This window comes from Camelus ferus, chromosome 13 (genome assembly GCF_009834535.1).
Source record: "Camelus ferus isolate YT-003-E chromosome 13, BCGSAC_Cfer_1.0, whole genome shotgun sequence".
Classification (NCBI taxonomy): Eukaryota; Metazoa; Chordata; class Mammalia; order Artiodactyla; family Camelidae; genus Camelus; species Camelus ferus.
In genome coordinates, this window is record NC_045708.1 from 55,185,875 (window position 1) to 55,205,712 (window position 19,838).

The 19,838-nt window shown below is 32.9% G+C and overlaps 1 protein-coding gene across 1 annotated transcript in view; it reads right to left on the reverse strand.

The window, feature by feature from the left end:
- LRRIQ3 (leucine rich repeats and IQ motif containing 3) overlaps nt 1-19,838 on the reverse strand; it is a 131,453-nt gene that overhangs the window by 33,619 nt on the left and 77,996 nt on the right. The window contains exon 6 of the mRNA XM_006178318.3: nt 11,984-12,092. Within this exon, the coding sequence (XP_006178380.2) occupies nt 11,984-12,092 (109 nt within the window). The remainder of the gene's footprint in view (nt 1-11,983; nt 12,093-19,838) is intronic.

A 19,838-nucleotide genomic window follows, 5' to 3' on the forward strand; every position in this document is an offset into this window, starting at 1 on the left:
CTTCGCATTAAAATTTCAGATGTACATCTATTTTCTTCTGTCAGTTCCATGTGCCAGTAATCACATTTAAAATTCTTTTGGAGCCATATGTAGTGATCAGATCTGCTTTTTCTGCTTTTGTTTTCCCTTGCTTTCTTCCAGTCTCTCTCACTCTAGCAATTTACTGGAAGTTACTATGAAGTTATCTGCAACAATAGGTGGGAAGCCCACACACTTAATCTAAACTCTGTCCTGAGTCATCATTTTCAACTAAGAGGTCTGTGTGCCTCTGTCTCAAAGCCTTATATAATTCCCTGTTTTGTTTTATTATTTGGGATTATGGAAGCAAACAGCTTTTCCAAAGGTGAAAGGCTCTAAATTTCTGAATTCTCCAGTCTCTTTTATTTTGCCTTGCAAATCAACTACTTTGCTGAGCTCCTCTTTTTTTTTTTTTTTAAATAGGGTAACTTGCCAAACACAGTCTAGTACAGCCAACACATAAAATCAATACTCTGTTTTTCAACTTCTTCCCCTGAAGCCATAAATTAATAGACACAAAGTTTGCCTTCTAAGTTATCACAGGGAAATCTTTGCTACTACAAAATTTAGATTGCCATTTCTCCAGTTTCTATATCAGTTTTCTCATCTGATCACTAAGATAAGACTATATTTAAGGTTTTTTTTAATGATACCAATTTCTGTATCAGCATAATTAACCTTAATTTCTATCTCATATAAACCCTTAAATTGCAGTAGCTTAGCACAGTAAAGATTTATTTATTTCTCATCTAAGAACCAATGTGTGTCAGTAATACCCTGCAGATATGCTAATAGATCACATGGCCCCCAAGATCTACATAGTAGGGAAAGAGAATGCTTCTCTGAATTACTTTTACTCTGAAGTGATAATCATCACTTTTGCTCACAGTCAAGTAGACAGAAATGATCACATAATTCCTAAGTACTTGGGAAGCTGGGTGATGCAGGGGAGTATATGGAATATATGATATTGTTGCTTAGAATCAGAAAATAAATCCAAATATATCTGACTCAGAAGCCTATTTTCTTACCATCAAGCTACACTTAACTTTCATTTGAATTTAACTGTATCCCTCTCTGTTCTTCATAGTAAGGATATTAAAAATATTTACAAAGCAATTTGAATGATCAAAAGTTATAAAATAAATGTTTGTTTGCTTTCAATTTTAAATCCGGCAACAAAGATTTCTAGCTTTATATTCATGAGTATGCTCTAATTGCTCATCTGAAGTAAATTAGTTGATACTATTTTATATCCTGGACTAAAATTCAGTCATTACAGCAAACAATTTAGGAGAAAAGGAAAAAAAAAAAAAGCACTGTTAAAATTGCCTAAAGCATAAGTGGATTGAAATCAGCAAGATATGATGAATTGGATGAATTTGGAAGAAAAATGTTGGAGGCAGAAAATGTAATAAGTTTCAATGGAAACCATAAAATCTCCTTTAGAGTCTTCATTTTAGACTTATCAGTGGATTTAGAGAAAGACAAAGTATATAATGGAGGCAAAATAACTAAAGATTGTATAAATCTGATCACAGGCACTTGGATATAATGACTCTCAAATAATTAACCCTTTGACCTTATATTCTGAATTGGAAATAGCAGTTTTGTTCTCAGAAATGTCTGGCACTTTTTAAAAAATACCTGAATTTACTTCGTCATAACTGTATCTGAACTATAAATGCTGTTCTGAAACACCTGTAGAGAACTGTCCCATTGTTCAGATAAACTTACTAAAGAGGGTTAAAAAAAAACACTAACACACATTTTGAAGTGTTGCAACATCTGTCTGGTATGCTGTGTCCTTTCAGTATAAACCGATAAATGTCCACATTTAATTTTTCACAATGGGAAAATAAACTCTTAAAATATGAGATAAAATAGGCATTTATGAAGCATATCATGTCTCTAAAACATCTGACCTACCTGCAGTATTTCATAAAGAAAAAATAAAATATTTGGTTAGGTAATATAAAATAAAAACTAGAAAGCACAATAGGTTTAATTAAGGTAAATAAGATAAAAGCATCTATTTATTACCAGGTAATAACTAGTAAAATAGGAATTTTGGATAATATTTATAACAAAAGCAATCAGCAGTTAAGCTATCATGAATAATTTGATTGATTTATTTGATAATATAAATGAAACAATATAGTATATACCCTTATGCATAAGTTACAAGTAGGGCTTTTTAATGTCATAATCATACAGAAGTTCTACTGACACATGAAGCATCATCCTTAGCACTAATATGCTCGCTCCATGAGGGAGGGTTTTATATGTCTTGTTTTCTGTTGGATTTTGAAAGCCTAGGACTGTCAAAAATACACATGCAGTAATAACCTAAAGTATAGTTCAAAAAACTGAAGTATAGTAAAATACTCTAAATTTCAAAACGTGTTGGAGGAGTGGGAGGAAGGAGTTAAAGCATCTGGACAGTGATCCATTCACTGTGTTCATAAGGCGGATGCCCATGGGGAAAGGAAAGAAGGCAGGTGATCTAATCTAACCCCATGTCAACTGGAACTCCAAAAAAAAAAAAAAAATGGACAAATGATATTTTCTAGGAGGAAGAGACTTTATCTATTGAATGCCCTTAGCAGAATGGCACCTAGCTAAAGGACTGCTTATATTAAATAAATCCAGAATCTATGATGTTACACTCTCTGAAAAATGTCATAAAACTATACAACTTTCTGAAATATAAAACAGAAATATTTCATAATATTCACTTGCCTCTATGTGAGGTAAACCCATAAACCTCAGTAGAGATTTCATCTCTTTTGCTAGGAATATTCTTCAAGGGAAAAAAGAGCCTGGAAAGTCACCCTTGATGTCCCAGAAATCTTCCTGCTTCATTTGAGCCTCTTGACTATTTACATCCTTGAAATTATTAGTTAAGTTTGAAACTGGCCTATGAATGAGAGAAACTGAGGATGGCACATAACTTGTATAATCATTTAATGTATCATTCAAACTGGGACATCTTCAAGAATGGAAGAAACTATTATTAATAATTATACCAGGACAACAGACAAAGTCTGAGACTTTCCAGAGCAAAACTGAGGTATGTAGTCACGGTACAAACAGCCATGAGTTCTTAATTCATTAGTGTATTTGTTTATCTGATAAGTATTTTAAAGGTTTGGCAACTTGAAGTGTCATGATGAGAAAGTAAAAGGAGAAATATGGCCCCATGTAGGGGTTGCAATAGAGCCTATGTAAATTATAAATTATTCTGACTAGCCTTATAATAACAATACAAGGATCAGAAAAAACATAGTATGACATAATTGTGTGTTGCTTCTAATTAAACATTAAAAAATGATATATTACCCTTACTGGATAGTTTGCTTATATTTATCCATTTGCTTACTTGCTGCCATGCAATTTACCTCTCTCAGATAATGGTAGACTTAATTTATATATTGATTTAAGATCACTTAATAATATTCTGCCAGACACTGGGAAACAGAGACAGAAAGAAAATTCAGACTTCATTTCTTAAAAAAAAATTATATTTTGGCAAGGGGAAGTTTGCCAAAAATAATCATAACAAAAGGTACAAATAGAGAGTTACAGGATATATATGACCAAGGCATTAATTGTAATTACTGAGGAGAACGAAAGCTTAGTGGAGGAAAAAAAATGTAATTAAGGTATTGCAGAGCAAGTGAGTTTGAACAGGCAAAATGGATGTGCTTCAAGTGGAGGAAAAAACATAAGCACAGGCACAGTGGGATATCCTTGGAATTACAAATAGCACTGTAGTCTATAACTAGAACATAGTCTTTGTAAAGAAGGAGAAGTACTGAGATATCAGCGAATCCCTGGGAACATGCCTTCATAGGGTAATAAAACTACATCAAGAAAAAGATAACAAGCTGGACAACAGATGCTGGAAGAAGCAAAATTAGACTAAGAATTTTAATTATATTGAATGTACCAAGAAAGAAATGCGAATAAAAAGCAATATAAAACAAGAATGAGAAAAAATAGTATTAAAGCTGTAAGTGAAAATCTTAGGTAGATAGATGATATAAATAGTAAAATGGACATTACTAAAGAGTAATTCATGAGTTTAAAGATCAGATTGAGGATTTCTCCTAAAAGAAGTCTGGGAAGAATAAAGAGATATAAATTATTTTTTTAAAAAATTGAAGGATACAGAAAATAGAAGAAAAAGTATTTAGGTTATTGGTGTCCCAGAAGGAGAGAAAAACAAAAATGAAGAGGAGAAAATAAATGAAGAAATAAATGTAAAATATACTTAGTAGAAGAGAGCAAGGGTGGGGGAAATCACCAACTTACACATATTATAGTGAAATTTAAGGACTAAAGTCAGAGAGAGAACTTTAAAAGCTTCTAAAGGAAGAAGAATCAAATGATACCAGACTTCTCAACAGCAACACTGAATACAAGAGAATGGAGTGTTATTTCTGAAGGACAGGCGCACCTCACAGATATTGCCGGTTCAGCTCCAGACCATTGTGACAGAGCAAGTATCATGATAAAGTGAGACACAAATGTTTTGATTTCCCAGAATATATGAAAGTTATGCTTTCACTATACTATAGTCTATTAAGTATGCAACAGCATTATGTCTAAAAATGTATATATTTTAATTTAAAATACTTTACTATTGAAAATTGCTAACCATCATCTGAGGATTCAGCAAGTCACGGAGGATCTTTCCTCAGTGTTAATGGCTGCTGGTTGAAGCGTCGTGGTTGCTGAAGGTCAGGGTGACTATGGTAATTTCTTAAAATAAGACAGTAACAAAATTTACCTCATCAATTTACTCTTCCTTTCACAGATAATTTCTCTACAGATGGCAATGCTGTTGATAGCATTTTATCCACAGCAGAACTTTCAAAATTGAAAGCTGATCCTCTGAAACTCTACTGCTGCTTTATCAACTAAGTTTATATAATACTCTAAATCTTTTGTTGTCATTTCAACAACATTCACAGCATCTTCATCAGGAGTAGATTCCATTTCAAGAAATCACTTTCTTTGCTTATCCATAAGGAGCAGTTCCTCACTTGCTCAGATTTTATCATGAGATTGCAGCAAATTCAGTCACATCTTTGGCCTCCACTTCTAATTCTAGTTCTCTTGTTATTTCCACCACATTTACAGTTACTTCCTCCAGTGAAGTCTTGAAGCCCTCAAAGTCATCCACGAGGGTTGGAATCAACTTCTTTCAAATTCCTATTAATGTTGATATTTTGATTTCCTCCCATAAATCTTCTTAACAGCATCTAGAATGATGAATCCCTTTCAGAAGGTTTTCAATTTACTTTGTGCAGATCCATCAGAGGAATTGCTATCTATGGCAGCTATAGCCTAACAAAATGTATTTCTTAAATAATATGACTTGAAAGTTGAAATTACTACTTGATCAATGGGCTACAGAATGGATATTGTGTTAGCAGGCACGAGAGCGACATTAATCTCATTGCACATCTCCATCAGAGCTCTTGGATGACCAGGTGCATTGTCAATGAGCAGTAATATTTTGAAAGAAATCCTTGTTTCTAAGCAGTAGGTCTCAACAGTAGTTTTAATATTCAGTAAACCATTCTGTAAACAGATGTGCTGTCATCTAAGCTTTATTGTTCCATTACTAGAGTATAGGCAGAGTAGATTTAGTGGAATTCTAAGGACCCTAGGGTTTTCAGTATGGTAAATGAGCACTAGCTTCAACTTAAAGTCCCCAGTTGCATTAGCCCCTAACAAGAAAGTCAGCCTGTCCTTTGCAAGTTTAAAACCAGACATTGACTTTTCCTCTCTAACTGTGAAAGTCTTAGATAGCATCTTCTTCCAATAGAAGGCTATTTTGTCTACATTAAAAATCTGTTGTTTAGTGTAGCTGCTTTCATTAATGATCTTGGCTAGGTCTTCTGGATAATTTGCTTCAGCTTCCACATTAGCACTTGTTGCTTCACTTTACACCTTTATGTTATGGAGATGGCTTCTTTCCTTCAACCTCATGAACCAAACTGTGCTAGTTTCAAACTCTTCTTCTGCAGCTTCCTCACCTCTCTCATCCTTCACAGAATTGAAGAGAGTTAGGGTCTTGTTCTGGATTAAGCTTTGGCTTAAGGGAACATCATGACTGGCTTGATCTTATATCCAGATCACTAAAACTTTCTCAGTATCAACAATTAGGCTGCTTTGGTTTCTTATTATTCATATGTTCACTGCAGTAGCACTTTTAATTTCCTTCAAAAACTAGTTCTTTGCATCTGCAACTTGGCTAACTATTTGGTGCAAGATGCCAAGCTTTTGACATGCCTTCCTCAATAAGGTTAATCACCTCCAGTTTTTGACTTAAAGTGAGAGATGTGTGATGCTTCCTTTCATTTGAACACTTAGAGGCCACTGTAGGGTTTTTAATTGACCTAATTTCAATATTTTGTGTCTCAGAGAATAAGAAAGGCCCAAAGAGAGGGAGAGAGATGGGGGAATGGCTGGTTGGTGAAACACTTATTAAGTTAATCATCTTATACGGCATGGGCATGATTTGTGGTGCCCCAAAACAATTACAATAGTACATCAAATATCATTGATCACATATCACCATAATGAATATAATAATAATATTGAAAAAAACTGAAATACTGCGAGAATTACCACAATGCGAAACAGACACAAAATGAGCAAATGTGGCTGGAAAAACAGTGTAAATGGACTTGTTTGATGCAGGGTTGTCACAAACCTTCAATTTGTAAAAAAAGTATATCTGCAAAGGGCAATAAAACAAAGTGTAATAAAATAAAATAAGGTATGCCAGTATTGAGGAAAATAATAATCTTGAACAATGACTTTAAAATTTAGCCAATTTATTGTTCAAATGTGAGAGTAAAAAATTAGTATCTATGATATAAAGTGAAAGAAGTTTTTTTTTTACTATAGCCTCACATAATAAACATATTTGAAGAAAAATGAAGACATAAAATGAAAAATATATCTAGGAGATGCTACAAATGATATGGAAAGTAAGATCAATCAAATAACTTGGTAAGAGTTGCTGTTTCTTAAAGATTTTTTTAACTAAAATCAAATAAACAGAAAAGTATATATATATATACACATATGTGTGCGTGTGTGTGTCTGTGTATGTGTGTATAAAATGACACAATTAAAACCTAGACAATAATAGGAATGGATCTGGACGAATAAAAGCATATTAGTCAGGCAACTGGCAAAACATGAATATGGTTCATAGATAAATTAACAGTTTTCTATCAATGTTAATTAAATTCCTGGTTTTGCTCACTGTTATATGTTTATATAAGATGATAACATTTGGGGAATGGTGAAGAATATTTAGGAATAATTTGTAATTTTTGTACCTTTTCTGTAATTTGAAATTATTTTAAAATAAAAAGTCAAAAGGAAGGGGCCATCTATATAACAATTATGAAAAAACTAAAAAGAAAACAGAAACATAGAGAGTAGAGCAAACTGGAAAAAAGTAGAAAATAGAAATAGGCACAACTGTCTCAATAAATATAATAAAAATAAATAGACTACAGAAGCTGGCCCAGCAATTTCTTATTTTCAGGATACATATATAAAGTAAAGACTCAAAAGGGAAAGGATGAAGAAATATATTAGGGAGATTTTAACCAAAATACAGCTGGTGCAGCTATACTAACACCAGACAGAAGTGAGTATGAGGAAAAAGCATTATTAGTGAACAAGAAGGTAAATGCATAATAATGAAAGGTTCAATTTACCAAGAATATTTAACAATTATAATTGGGTTCTTAATAAAACAACCTCACAGTGTTGAAAACAAAATTTAACAGAATTAAGGAGAAACAAACAAATTCACAATTATAGTGGAAGATTTCAATATATCTCTTTCAATTCTTGGTTAAGTAGACAGGAGAAGAAACAGCAAAGAAAGACTATTTGAATAACAATGAAAAGTTTGATCCAATGGACTTATGCATTTGTCATAACTAGGTTTTTACAAATACCAAAGAATAGATAGAAACCAGGATTGAAAAGGATTCTTCTCATAAAAATCATGAAAGTTAAAAGATGCTGCTTCCTATGGGACAGCAACAGCACTCTTCCCACTCAGTACTCCCAGCATTGCTCATCTTTTAATTTAGGGGGTGAATAAGTAGCCCAGAAAGGTTTGCATCTCAAACACAATGGTATTATTTAATATTAACTAAGTAAGCAGAAGGAGGAGACTGCCAAACTTCCCAATCTTCCAAACTAAGATTTATTGAGCCCATATTTGAGGCTGGGCAAAGAAATAAATTATACTGATTATTCTGAAAGGAAATCTTTATATTGAAGGAAGGAGAGACACTGCTAAGAAGAAAAGATATTTGTCATCCTACATGACTTTGAATATATATTTGAATACGCTATTATGTAAAAATTGGTAAAATGGATTAAAATAATCCTAAATAGAAAAATGCAATAATTGGAAAGTAACAGAAAATAATACTTGGTTAAAGAAAATAAAAATAATTTTTAATACTGAATTGATAAAAACTCATGCCAAAAATAATAATCTGCTCAAGCAACATCAGCACAATTTCTGGCTGCTTTAAAATTATCCAATTTGTTAAAGCAACTATAAAGTAATTGTGATTTAGATAAAAGAAATATGGTAGGAAATGTTATTTTTACTCTAGTTCTTCTAATTGTAATGATTTTAGATAAGATACTCATCAACTCCCATGGCTTTTTTTAAACATCAGAAATATTTTTAAAAATGAGAAATAATTAATAGAAACTTATATAAAATGGGTTGCTCCACAATATTTGGAATGACAGAGAGAATGACAGATTTTATTAGATTTCACAGCTTCAGATAGCTTAATCTAATACAACCATGTTCCCAAGCATATGATTTAATAATTACATAGTGATACATTTATAGTCCTCAGGAGGCACCATGGTGATATAGAAAGGGCATTAGACTTTAAATCAAAAAACAGAGACTGGGAATAGTATAGCTCTGGTATTTTTGGATATGTGACCTTGGATAAATTGTCTTAGCTCTTTAAACTCACTTTTCTTATCTGTAAAACAGAAATAATAAATTAAATGTTACAATGTGACATTATCTAGCACTGAGATGGATAACATACTTTAATTTTCATGATCCATTGATTGTGGCTGCACAAAGCATTCACTTGAGAGAGAAGTCAATCAAGATTCAGCACGATTTTTAAGTGATGTTTTCCAAGAGTTAAGGTATCCCTTGTCTGGAAGAGGATATGTGTTCCAAAATTCCCTATTCCCTCCTTTTCACCTTCCAACCTTTCTTTCCTTTCATATATTTAATATAAAATGTAGATACAAGTCAGCTCAATTTGAAATATCAATATAGATTTCAGATTTTTAAAAATAAATTAAGTTCTTTAAACATACGTATTTTTTAGCTTCCTTCTTGCACTGTAGTATGGTGATCAAAAAGAAAAAAAAAACTTGTAAAGACAATGAGAAAGAAAGACAGAAAATAGCAGTGACACACACACAAAAAAAGGGAAGCTGGAAAGCAGATGAATGAAAGGCAGGTGACAACAGACATTACGAAGCTGATATTTAATGCAGGGAATCAAAGAGGAAAGTTGATTCACAATACAGAACACTAAAAGGCAGAATACTGGGAACATGGTTTAAAGAATTGTTTGAAAGGCATAATTGGTCCAATAGATCCTTCGGCAACTACATATCACCAAGTGACTCTTCCACCCCCCTGACCTCACAGGAGTCTAAAGCTTCACCCTCCAGAAATGTTAAAGCAGAGAGATTCTGGATTCATGGATATCGAGGATATCTAAGGTTTTAGGGGTACCTGACTAGGAAATGAAGTCCTCATACCAAGTTTTGCTGAGAAGAGTGGCAGTCAGTCAGATATCACAGGCAAAATATTGGAAGGGTCATCTTCTGAAGAACCCTCACAAACCTACAGGTCCTTAAATAAATAGTCTTTATTTCCTACGTAACTATCCTACATTAGAACTCACAAGTCAATAAAATCCACCCACATGAACAGAGTATCCAAGTGGCATTTCAGAACCTTATTCTTAACATTAGTGAACAAAGAAGAATTAGAAGAATTTTTCAAAGCTCTAAGAATAAAGTAACTTGGGGGAATAGGAGAACACAGCCTGCAGAATAATCACCCACAAAAAGCCATCAAATAAATCTATATGCTACTAATATCCTCAGATATGTATAGAAGATATTGTATCTATGAGCCAAGAACAGCAGTGTGTATATATTTTAGAAATTTGATTACATAATTAAACAAAATAGAAATAGAAGAAAAAATGTGTTACTATCTCAGAAAAGCAAACACATACAGAGATGAGAAATAAGTGATAAAAAGTAGAGAAGCTAAAGGATCAGTCCAGGAGGTCCACCTGAATAATAGGAGTTCTAGAAAGAGGAAACGGAGAAAATGGGTCAGCAAGATGGCAGGCTAGGAAGTCCCATGCCCTCATTCTCCCACAGAAAAATCAAATAAATAACTACAGAATGACTAAAAAACTTCACAGGAGCTCTGGAAATGAGTCAAAGATTTACAGCAACTAAGTAAACACACAATCAAGAAAGACCCACATTCAAAACAGTAAGATATTTTATAGCATTTTTACTTGCAGTTCACCACCCTCTCCCCAGTATGGTATAGCACAGTTAGGAGGAAGTGGTCCATTTTTAGTTTCTTTCCCTTAGGATGGAAGGAACAGAGTAGAATTTGCTTGGAATGTTCTAGCCACTGAGGGCTGTCTGAAGGATGGATTTGTGTCTTACCTGATGCAACGCTCAGAAGAGAAGTGAATATATAGTTTAGATCTCAGGCCAAAACCCAAAGAAATAAAAGTGGACACTATGGTACATAAAAATTGCAGGGGATCCCTGGGGGATAAACAATGTGGACTGAGAAGTACAATAAAAAATCCAAGGATACAAAATGAAGCTGGGAGAAATAGTACATGAACCTAATAGAGAAGTGATGAAATAATCAACAAAGCCACAGACAAAAGAGGATCTGGTAGAGTTTGACCAATTCACATACAAAGAAGAAAAAAATCAACAAGGATGAAGACATCACCATGAGTTTTTAAAAAGATATAAAGATTTGAATATGTAAGAATTAAAAGGTTGAGGGAGGGAAAATGGGGAGTTACTGTTTAAAGATTACAAAGTTCTAGTTATACAAGGTGGAAAAGTTCTAGACATCTGCTGTACAACATTCTGCCTATAGTTAAGAATATTGTCTTATGCACTTAAAACACTGTTGAGGGTAGTTCTCATGTTAAGTGTTCTTACCACAACTGTTTTTAAGAGGTTTAAGAGAAACTTTGAGAAAATTTATAAGACCTTCAAATTATTTTACAAATCTAGTTTTATGATTATTCTGTGAAAGACAGAGGTAAAGAAAATAATGTCATCTGATTATAACACAATTTTATCAGAAGAAATTATGCCAAAACAAAAAAATAAGTAAATATTTGATGACCAGAATTTTATTAACAGTAAGATAAAATGTATTTTTATGTTACAAAAGTAATTATATCAAAAGCCTGAAGGACATTAAATATCATTTTAATGGAAATTATTTATATTAACTAATTTGATACTCAACAGATTTCCTGAAGGAAGTACCATGCTGATATAATCATATAGTAACAAAACTATCAATTCAATATGGTTCTTGTTAATACCTTTTTCTCCTAATTCCCAGCTTCTACCCAGAATCAGTTCCTTGATATCCATGAAACAACTTTCTGAATTTATATATTTATAAAATATTGAATAAGATATAGATATTTTATCTAGAAATCTCAACATACATTCCATGGAGTCTTATATTTATAATTCAAAATTAACATGCCCAATGTCTAATGAATTTAACTATTCTTTATCAAGATATGTTTATTAAATGTAATTAAAAATTCATATAACTAACCTTTTTGAATGAGATGTCTTGGTCTTTTTGTTTTTAATTCATATGAAATAGAAGAAACATGTTTTCTCTGTTCACTAGAAATTTGTAAATCAACAGGAGAATATATATTCTGTGAAAATAAAAACCAATGACAATGATAATATCTCACATATGTTTTTTAGAGCTCTCGAACTCTCAAAGAACTCTCACATGCATTATAATAAATTATGATGATTGATTTTGATTTAAAAAACAACAAAAACTCTGCCTTTGAGATAGGCAGAGTTAAGAAAAGATAAAAAGAGTTCCATTATGTATGATTTTGATAAACTGTATATATTTTGGACAATGTTCTCAGGGAGACTGAAGGAAAGGGGATCTGTCAGGAGGGCACTATGACAAGAGGAACCAGAGGGGAGGAAAAATAAATAATAAACAAAGAGAAGCAAGATAGTGTTGCCCAGAAAGCCTGAAGGAAGGTTCAGAGTAAGAAAGAAAAGACAAAATTATTTCACAGAACACTAAAAAATAGTAAAATAAGAAGAAAAAATGGGACCAGAATTATCACAAGCCTTAAAAGTACCAAGGATCAGACATGTGTGGGAGGAATAATAAGTAGAACGTTGAGAAGGAGCTTTGCGGAGAGTGGGGGCACTGTCAGATGTAGACTAAACAACGTCTGTAAACTGGATGGGGATGTTTTAATAATTGACACTGTGTTATCTGTCTTTCTCGTCACAGTCTGTCCAGAACCGGTATGGAGGATCCACCAGGTCATCGGGAACCCAGGTCCTTCCAATAACTTCTGTTTTGTATCTCACTGGCCTCCCACAGCTACAAAGAGAGGGTAAGAAATGCAGCCTTTCTTGCTAAGTACTTTACTTCCTGGAGTAAAATGGCAGGTCTGTTCCCAAGAAAGAAGAAAGGACAGATATTTAGAGGCAACCAACAGACTGCCACAGGGGAACCAGTCAGAATCTCAGGAAGGTATGTATATACATTTGTATTTTGAAAAACTTTCCTGGGATATTCTGGTTTCTTTGATGAGAACCACTGATCTAAACTCTGAAGATTCATAAATATATATCTTCAAATAGATCTTTTTTCTGAGAAGTTTGGTTTTGTATATTTGTTTATGGAATACTTGTAAAGTGTTTATCATCTGCCATTATTTTAAGCTCTTCATAGATATTAATCGAAAATCTCACAGACACAACATACTCAAGAGAACTGAAGTCATCTTTCCTCCAAATCTATCAATACTTATTTCTAGTTCGGATGAGTAGCATTACCTTCATCCAAGGAGAGAAAATTCACATAAATTCTGTAACATATGATAACTTACAGAGTTTGTAAATAGAGAATTTTCTCATATTTCCCCTGGCTTGACTGTCCACTTATCCAAACTTCCTTTACTCTACAATTTAATAGAGATACTTGGATATATATGTCCCGGTTCCCTCTATTTACAATTTTATGCCCAAATTCCTGCGCCACACGATATAGATATAAGTAATTACACATCCTTGAGTTTCTACTTATCTTTTAAATTTTGTATGTGATGTCCTCTAATTTTTTTTAAAGCAACAGTCTCTATGCAATGACTCATTGTGCAAGGATTTTTTTAATGCTCCTGACAGATACTAGGTATTATCTGGTCCTGGAATCTCAGTTTTTACACTTCACTAAAAAAATCCTTCACTAACACCTTTTATACAACACTGTTTTCAGTCTTAATATGACAAAAATACTACTTTTTGCTAGAAAGATCAATAAGCAGCTACTTTTGAGTTCATCTATTCTCTCTATATTTACAAAGTTTTCTTAAGGTTATCAAGAATAATTACAATATAATAATATACAATATCAACACATTATCAAAACATGACAGTATTTTAAGTAATGTTGTTTCTATTTTAATTTGGGCTCAATTATTTCCATTACACAAAGTATGACAAAAAATGTAGACCACTGTTTTGCAATCAAACCTGTAACAATCAATTTCAAATGCTTTTCAACCTCAAATTTGTCTTTCAATTTTCTTCAAGCTATATCATCATTCTTCTATTTTCTTATTCTACGAATTTTGCTCTATTTTGATAACTTCTCTTTGCCACTCCTTCTTAACAATATAATTCATCATATGCTAAAAATCACCTCAAATTCTATTTCAGGCATAGAAATGGACCCTTTCTTTCTTCTAGATCTCACACTTATATTCTCCTCATGAGAAAATAATGAAAGTGGAATTTAAGGATATGTTCAACGATTCTGTTTCTACTTGTACTTATTCCTTACCCCCTCTGAAAGAATAGGGGAATTTTTTTAAAGAGTATGTATCTGTCGGATCTGAGTATCCAAAGTCTATTACAAATAAAGTTAATTTGCAGAATCATGAAATTTAAAAGCCCCCAAATCAAATAGATAGCTAGGTAGTTCCTTTCAGAAATATATTTTCTTTAGTTCTCCTACATACCCCTTTTAGTATACTATCCACATGTCATCATTTAAAATAATTGTCCCTCCTTGGCTTTTATAAAAGAAGAATCCATGATTAAAGATGAATTTTAATAGGAATAAATATTGCTGTTGGGAAAAATACATTTAATCTCTGTAATAATGTGATTTAAAACCACAAGTGATAAAAACATTTAGTTAAGAGTAAATTAATTAAAAGCCCATTTTGTGATGACTTTATGTTGTATTAAGCATTCCATCTAGAATGAGGGAAATTACAGGCTTATCACGTTCATTTTTTATCAGAACCATAGCTGAAGCACTATGTCAGGACAGGGGAACATATTTTCAGATAATTAGAAGTAATCTGGAACATGAAAAGAAAGGAGCCTACCTACTGAATTATTTTTAAAGTAAGCCTTATATAAATAAGCCACATATAAATCCAGCGTAGAAAAGAGGTAACAAAGAGATCCAGGCTTCTCACATCACCCAACTGTCATCCTCATCTTGTAAAATGACACCATTCTCTTGTTCAAACCATAAAAACTTAAAGTTCTATCTCTATTTTATCCTTTTATCCAAGTCATCAGCAAATCTTGGAAATTCTACCTCCTAAGTGTATTTTAAATCTGTTCATTTCTCTCCATTTTCACTTTACTTCTCTAGTCTAAGCTATAATCATCCCTTCCAAACACAAATAGCTTCCTATTGGTCTCTGCCTTCCCCCTGGCTCTTACAAGATATATTTACATTTGTCAAAGGGTAAATCTGATCACATTTCTCCTTAGCTTTAAAATCCCTTGATGGCTGTCCAAGGTGCTCAGTCCTTAATATGAGCAAAAAAAATTCAGCAAAATATAGCCCTTGATTACATAATCAAATTCAACTCATAGTACCCTTGACTTTGTTCATTATACTCCTGTCACACTGGATTTCATTCAGTCTCTTGAATCCAACTCAAATAAAACAAGCCACTGCATGCCTCAGTTGCTTGCGTAAGCTTTTCTCTCTGACTAGAACACTCTCCTTCCTATCCTTTGCATGGCTAGCTTATTATCCTTTAGGTCTTAATTTAAAATGTCTTCTCAGGAAAAAAAACATTCAGTGACAATCCCCTGAGAAGCAGGCTTTTTCCTACTATTCTCTATTTCAGTATCTTATTTATTTAGTTCATAATATTCATCACAATTTTGTTTGTTTACTAGGGTTACATCTTGTTTTCTTTTTTCTTTTCTTTTTCTTTTTTTTTTTTTTTAATAATCTAGTCCACAAGGGCAAGGACTTTGCTTCTCTTCTTTACTCAAGGTCAAGAATGGCCTCTGGCACTCAGCAGATACTCAATAATTATTTGTTACATGTTGAAAGAATAGAAACAAAGAGAAGTGCTAGAAGGAATGAGTGGAGTTTAAGGAAACTTGGCTCATACAATATAATATAATATAGAATGAATTCCATTTTTTGGAGTCACACAAACAGATATAATTTTAAAATAAAATCCTAGCTTGTATTTTTTTAAAGGACTCTACCCCAAGTAACGCTTTTCAACATTCCCTTCTTTTATTCCTGATATCTTTCATACTCAGTGGTTACTCCAAAGCATTTCACTGAGCAACTCTTTACAACTCTCCCCTCCCCTTCTAAGCTCTTTCTCTCATACTGTAGTAGAGAATAACCTTTGTTTTATTGGGCTTTACAGGGACACCGTGACCTAGCCCACGGGGATGGCTGTAAGAACAAAGGATGCCTGTAGCAAGTATATTACAACCAACCACGCCCCCTCCCTTATTTTTTGTATAAAAGGAGCCTGTATTCTGACTAGAGCAGGATGGTTCTCCAAGACTTAAGTCTGCCATCCTTTCTGTCTGCCGGCTTTCTGAATAAAGTCGCTATTCTTTGCCCCAACACCTCATCTCCCGATTTATTGGCCTGTCGTGCGGCAACCAGAACGAGTTTGGACTTGGCAGCAGTACATCAACTTAGTCTAAATTTTTTAAAGTCTCCTTTACGTCACCATTTCTCAATATGCTACTCATTAAAAAAGCATAAACATAACCATCTGATAGGAATAATTACATATTTCCTCAGGCACATCTATCTACATATTCTGTTGATTCTATATCACAATGAACCAGAGAACCAAAACGGCAATGAAAGAGCTCTCCTTTGATGGTATTGAGTGGAGAAGCTAAGAAAAAAACAAATATCTATAACAGGTATGGAAGTAGGGAGAGACATCTTTATATGAATAATTCTCATCTAATAACAATAAGAGAAAAATTCTCAAAGCATTATTGAAAATTGGAATAGAGTAACTGAGGAGCTATGGAGCTCCCTGTAACTGACAAACAAAATAAATACCTGGTTGTAAAATATCAGATGGATGACTGTACCAGATATTTATTTCTTCCAGAGAAATGATAATTTACCATTTAGAAATTGAGGCACGATGACAGTGGTAACACTTTCCTCTATCTTCTTTCTAGACCAAGGGTAAATATTTTATACTAAACTTTCTGTCTCTGAATATTAAGATTCATTTTTAGCCCTTAGTGGTTTGAGTTTCTCAGCTGAGCCTAGTTAGTGTCCTGAAGATTGTGGTTTTGTTTTCACATTATACACTATGCACGTCAGAGTTCTTGGACTTTGAAGGAAATTATGTCTTTAACCAAAGCAGATTGTTAACCGAGACTCAGGGCTGTATTATACACTTCTCCCTCTATTATCTATACCATTCTGTACCTGAACACGCTTTGTCTATGTTATATGCTGTTCATTGTAAGTAGTCTCGTTTGTTGTTGCTGCTGTTTTCCCTTTCCTCTTGCCAGCCAAGACGTCATCTTAAAAATGCTAATCCAGATCTTAGGTTTTCCATATAATACTCAAAGAGGTAACTTTAGGAATATACTAAGACTCAAACTAAAAAACTTTGATCTTTTTTGTCTGAATGAAAATTGCTAGCTCTGGTGTTCGGCTACACAGTCTCTCGTAAACTTAGCACAGCAAGCAAAGCCTTCAAAATCGGGGGGCTGATGCATAGTGGTCCGTGTATGGCAAAGGCTACTTGATTTCTACTTTCAAGAATAAGTGCTGGTTAACAGGAAAAACCATAGAGGGAGGAATAGGATTTAAAATAAAGTTTTATGAGAAAAAGTTACTTTTAAAGATGTTCCCCTTTAAGCAACTGGCAGGTTTAACTGCTATTTGAAAAATTGCTACCACCTTGTATTTGATCCCAATCTCATTTTATCTTAACAAAGAAGGCTATAAGTGAGGCAACAATATTCTTGATTTACGGAGAAGAGAATTCACAAAGAATGAACTGGATAAACAAATACAGGAGAAACCTAGAAGATACAGAAAAAAATGTGACATTGCTCTTCTATACAAAAAGCAGCCAAGGGAAATGAGGATGGCTGAATATTATGTTTTGCTGCAACTGTCCAGTTAAAGAACACATAGGAAAAAAGCATCATAGAAAGACATGCTCCCTCAGTCTAATAATGGTTAAGGTCTAAGGTCTATCCTCACCAAGATTAGAGACACCAATGAGTAAATTATTGAGGCCCACTCTGTCTGCTATGTGACACAGGTAATATAGCAACTGCTTGGTAGTAGCAGTTGTCAAACCCAGTAAAAAGAGATGCTACAAACTCCCATGATTTTAAAGCAAGTTAGAATTTCAAGTTGCAAGAACACAAAGGTAATTCATGAATAATAACTGATACTAGGCAGAGTAAGTAAAGGGCATGAGGAAATTTCAGTGAGTACAGGTTTGTGTTTCTTTGCAAATCTCTCCAGAAATGTTTTTGATTATTATTTACATGACAATGCAATTCTAGTCATAAGCCTATTTTTCTAATACATTTTACATTGTCTAATAGCCTACATGTTATATAGTAACAATTGAGAATAATTCTGTTATCTGGTTTACTTTATAATTCTACATAATAAATATCATTTTGTTTATAACTTTCAAGTACTTATTGCACTCTATCTTTTATCATAGTTAAGTATATTTTTGATCCCCAGAAAAAATTACTCTCTCAGAGGACTGGGGCCATAGTTTACTTATCTCAATATCCCTGTACCACTTTGACTGGATTCTTCAATTTCTATTGCAGTATCAACTCACAAATAACAAAAAAATAGAGACATTTGATTAGTTTATTCAACAAATAGGTATTGAGTGCCAATTATATCCATGCACCATGCTAGGCATAAGTACAAAGTTATTATTTTGTGAATATTTAAATCCTATACTTCTCAAAATTTTGCATAATTTGATGATTAATTCTCTGCATAGATGTGGAAAGCAGGAGAAGATAAAGACACTGAAAATGAGAAAAACAGAATAGAAAGCACAGGCTGAATGCTAAACACATTCCTGATAAAATTTTGCATTATATTATACTTCATGTATTAACTAAATTGATTAAAATAATATTTAGTAAATCATTTAGTAAATAAATAATCCATAAATCTAATCATTTTGAAATGAAAGAGACATAGTATGTATTAGTAATATAAGTTAGTACTGCTTAAGTAATCCCCAAATGAGACCATTCACATAGTGGTGTAAGATTCAATGATGGGTAATGAAACAGAACTTTCTAGGGAAAAAAAAAAACCTTTTTTAGCAATAAAGTATATAGCTCAAGAGTCTATAATTCTATGCATATCTGAACAATATCTATATTTATAAAAATAAGAGAAAAGAACAACAGATAGGGATTGCCAACATTTTATGATGTTTAGGTTATTCTTTACCCTACACACCTTAAGCAAATCTAGCACTTTAAAGAGTTTATATGGTTTTTTTTAAACTTTTTTTTATTGAGTTATAGTCATTTTAAAATGTTGTTTCAAATTCCAGTGTAGAGCACAATTTTTCAGTTGTACATGAACATACATATATTCATTGTCACATTTTTTTTTCGCTGTGAGCTACCACAAGATCTTGTATATATTTCCCTGTGCTATACAGTATAATCTTGTTTATTTATTCTACATATGCTTGTCAGTATCTACAAATTTTGAAATCCCAGTCTGTCCCTTCCCACCCCCCGCCCCCTTGGCAACCATAAGTTTGTATTCTATGTCTATGAGTCTGTTTCTGTTTTGTATTTATGTTCTTTTTTTTTTTTTTAGATTCCACATATGAGCGATCTCATATGGTATTTTCCTCTCTTAAACAGTTTATATGTTTTAAATTGCTTTAGAATCTGAGCAGGGGTTTATATTTACCATAAAGAAAACACCTCCATAAATTAACATATTATTCATATATATAATTATGTTTCTAAAGTAAAGCATATTATAACCAATTTAAATATGCTTTACAAAAACATATTGACAAACTACTAAAATTGACTCAATAACAATTACTTGGATAATATTTTCTAAAACTGAGGATTTA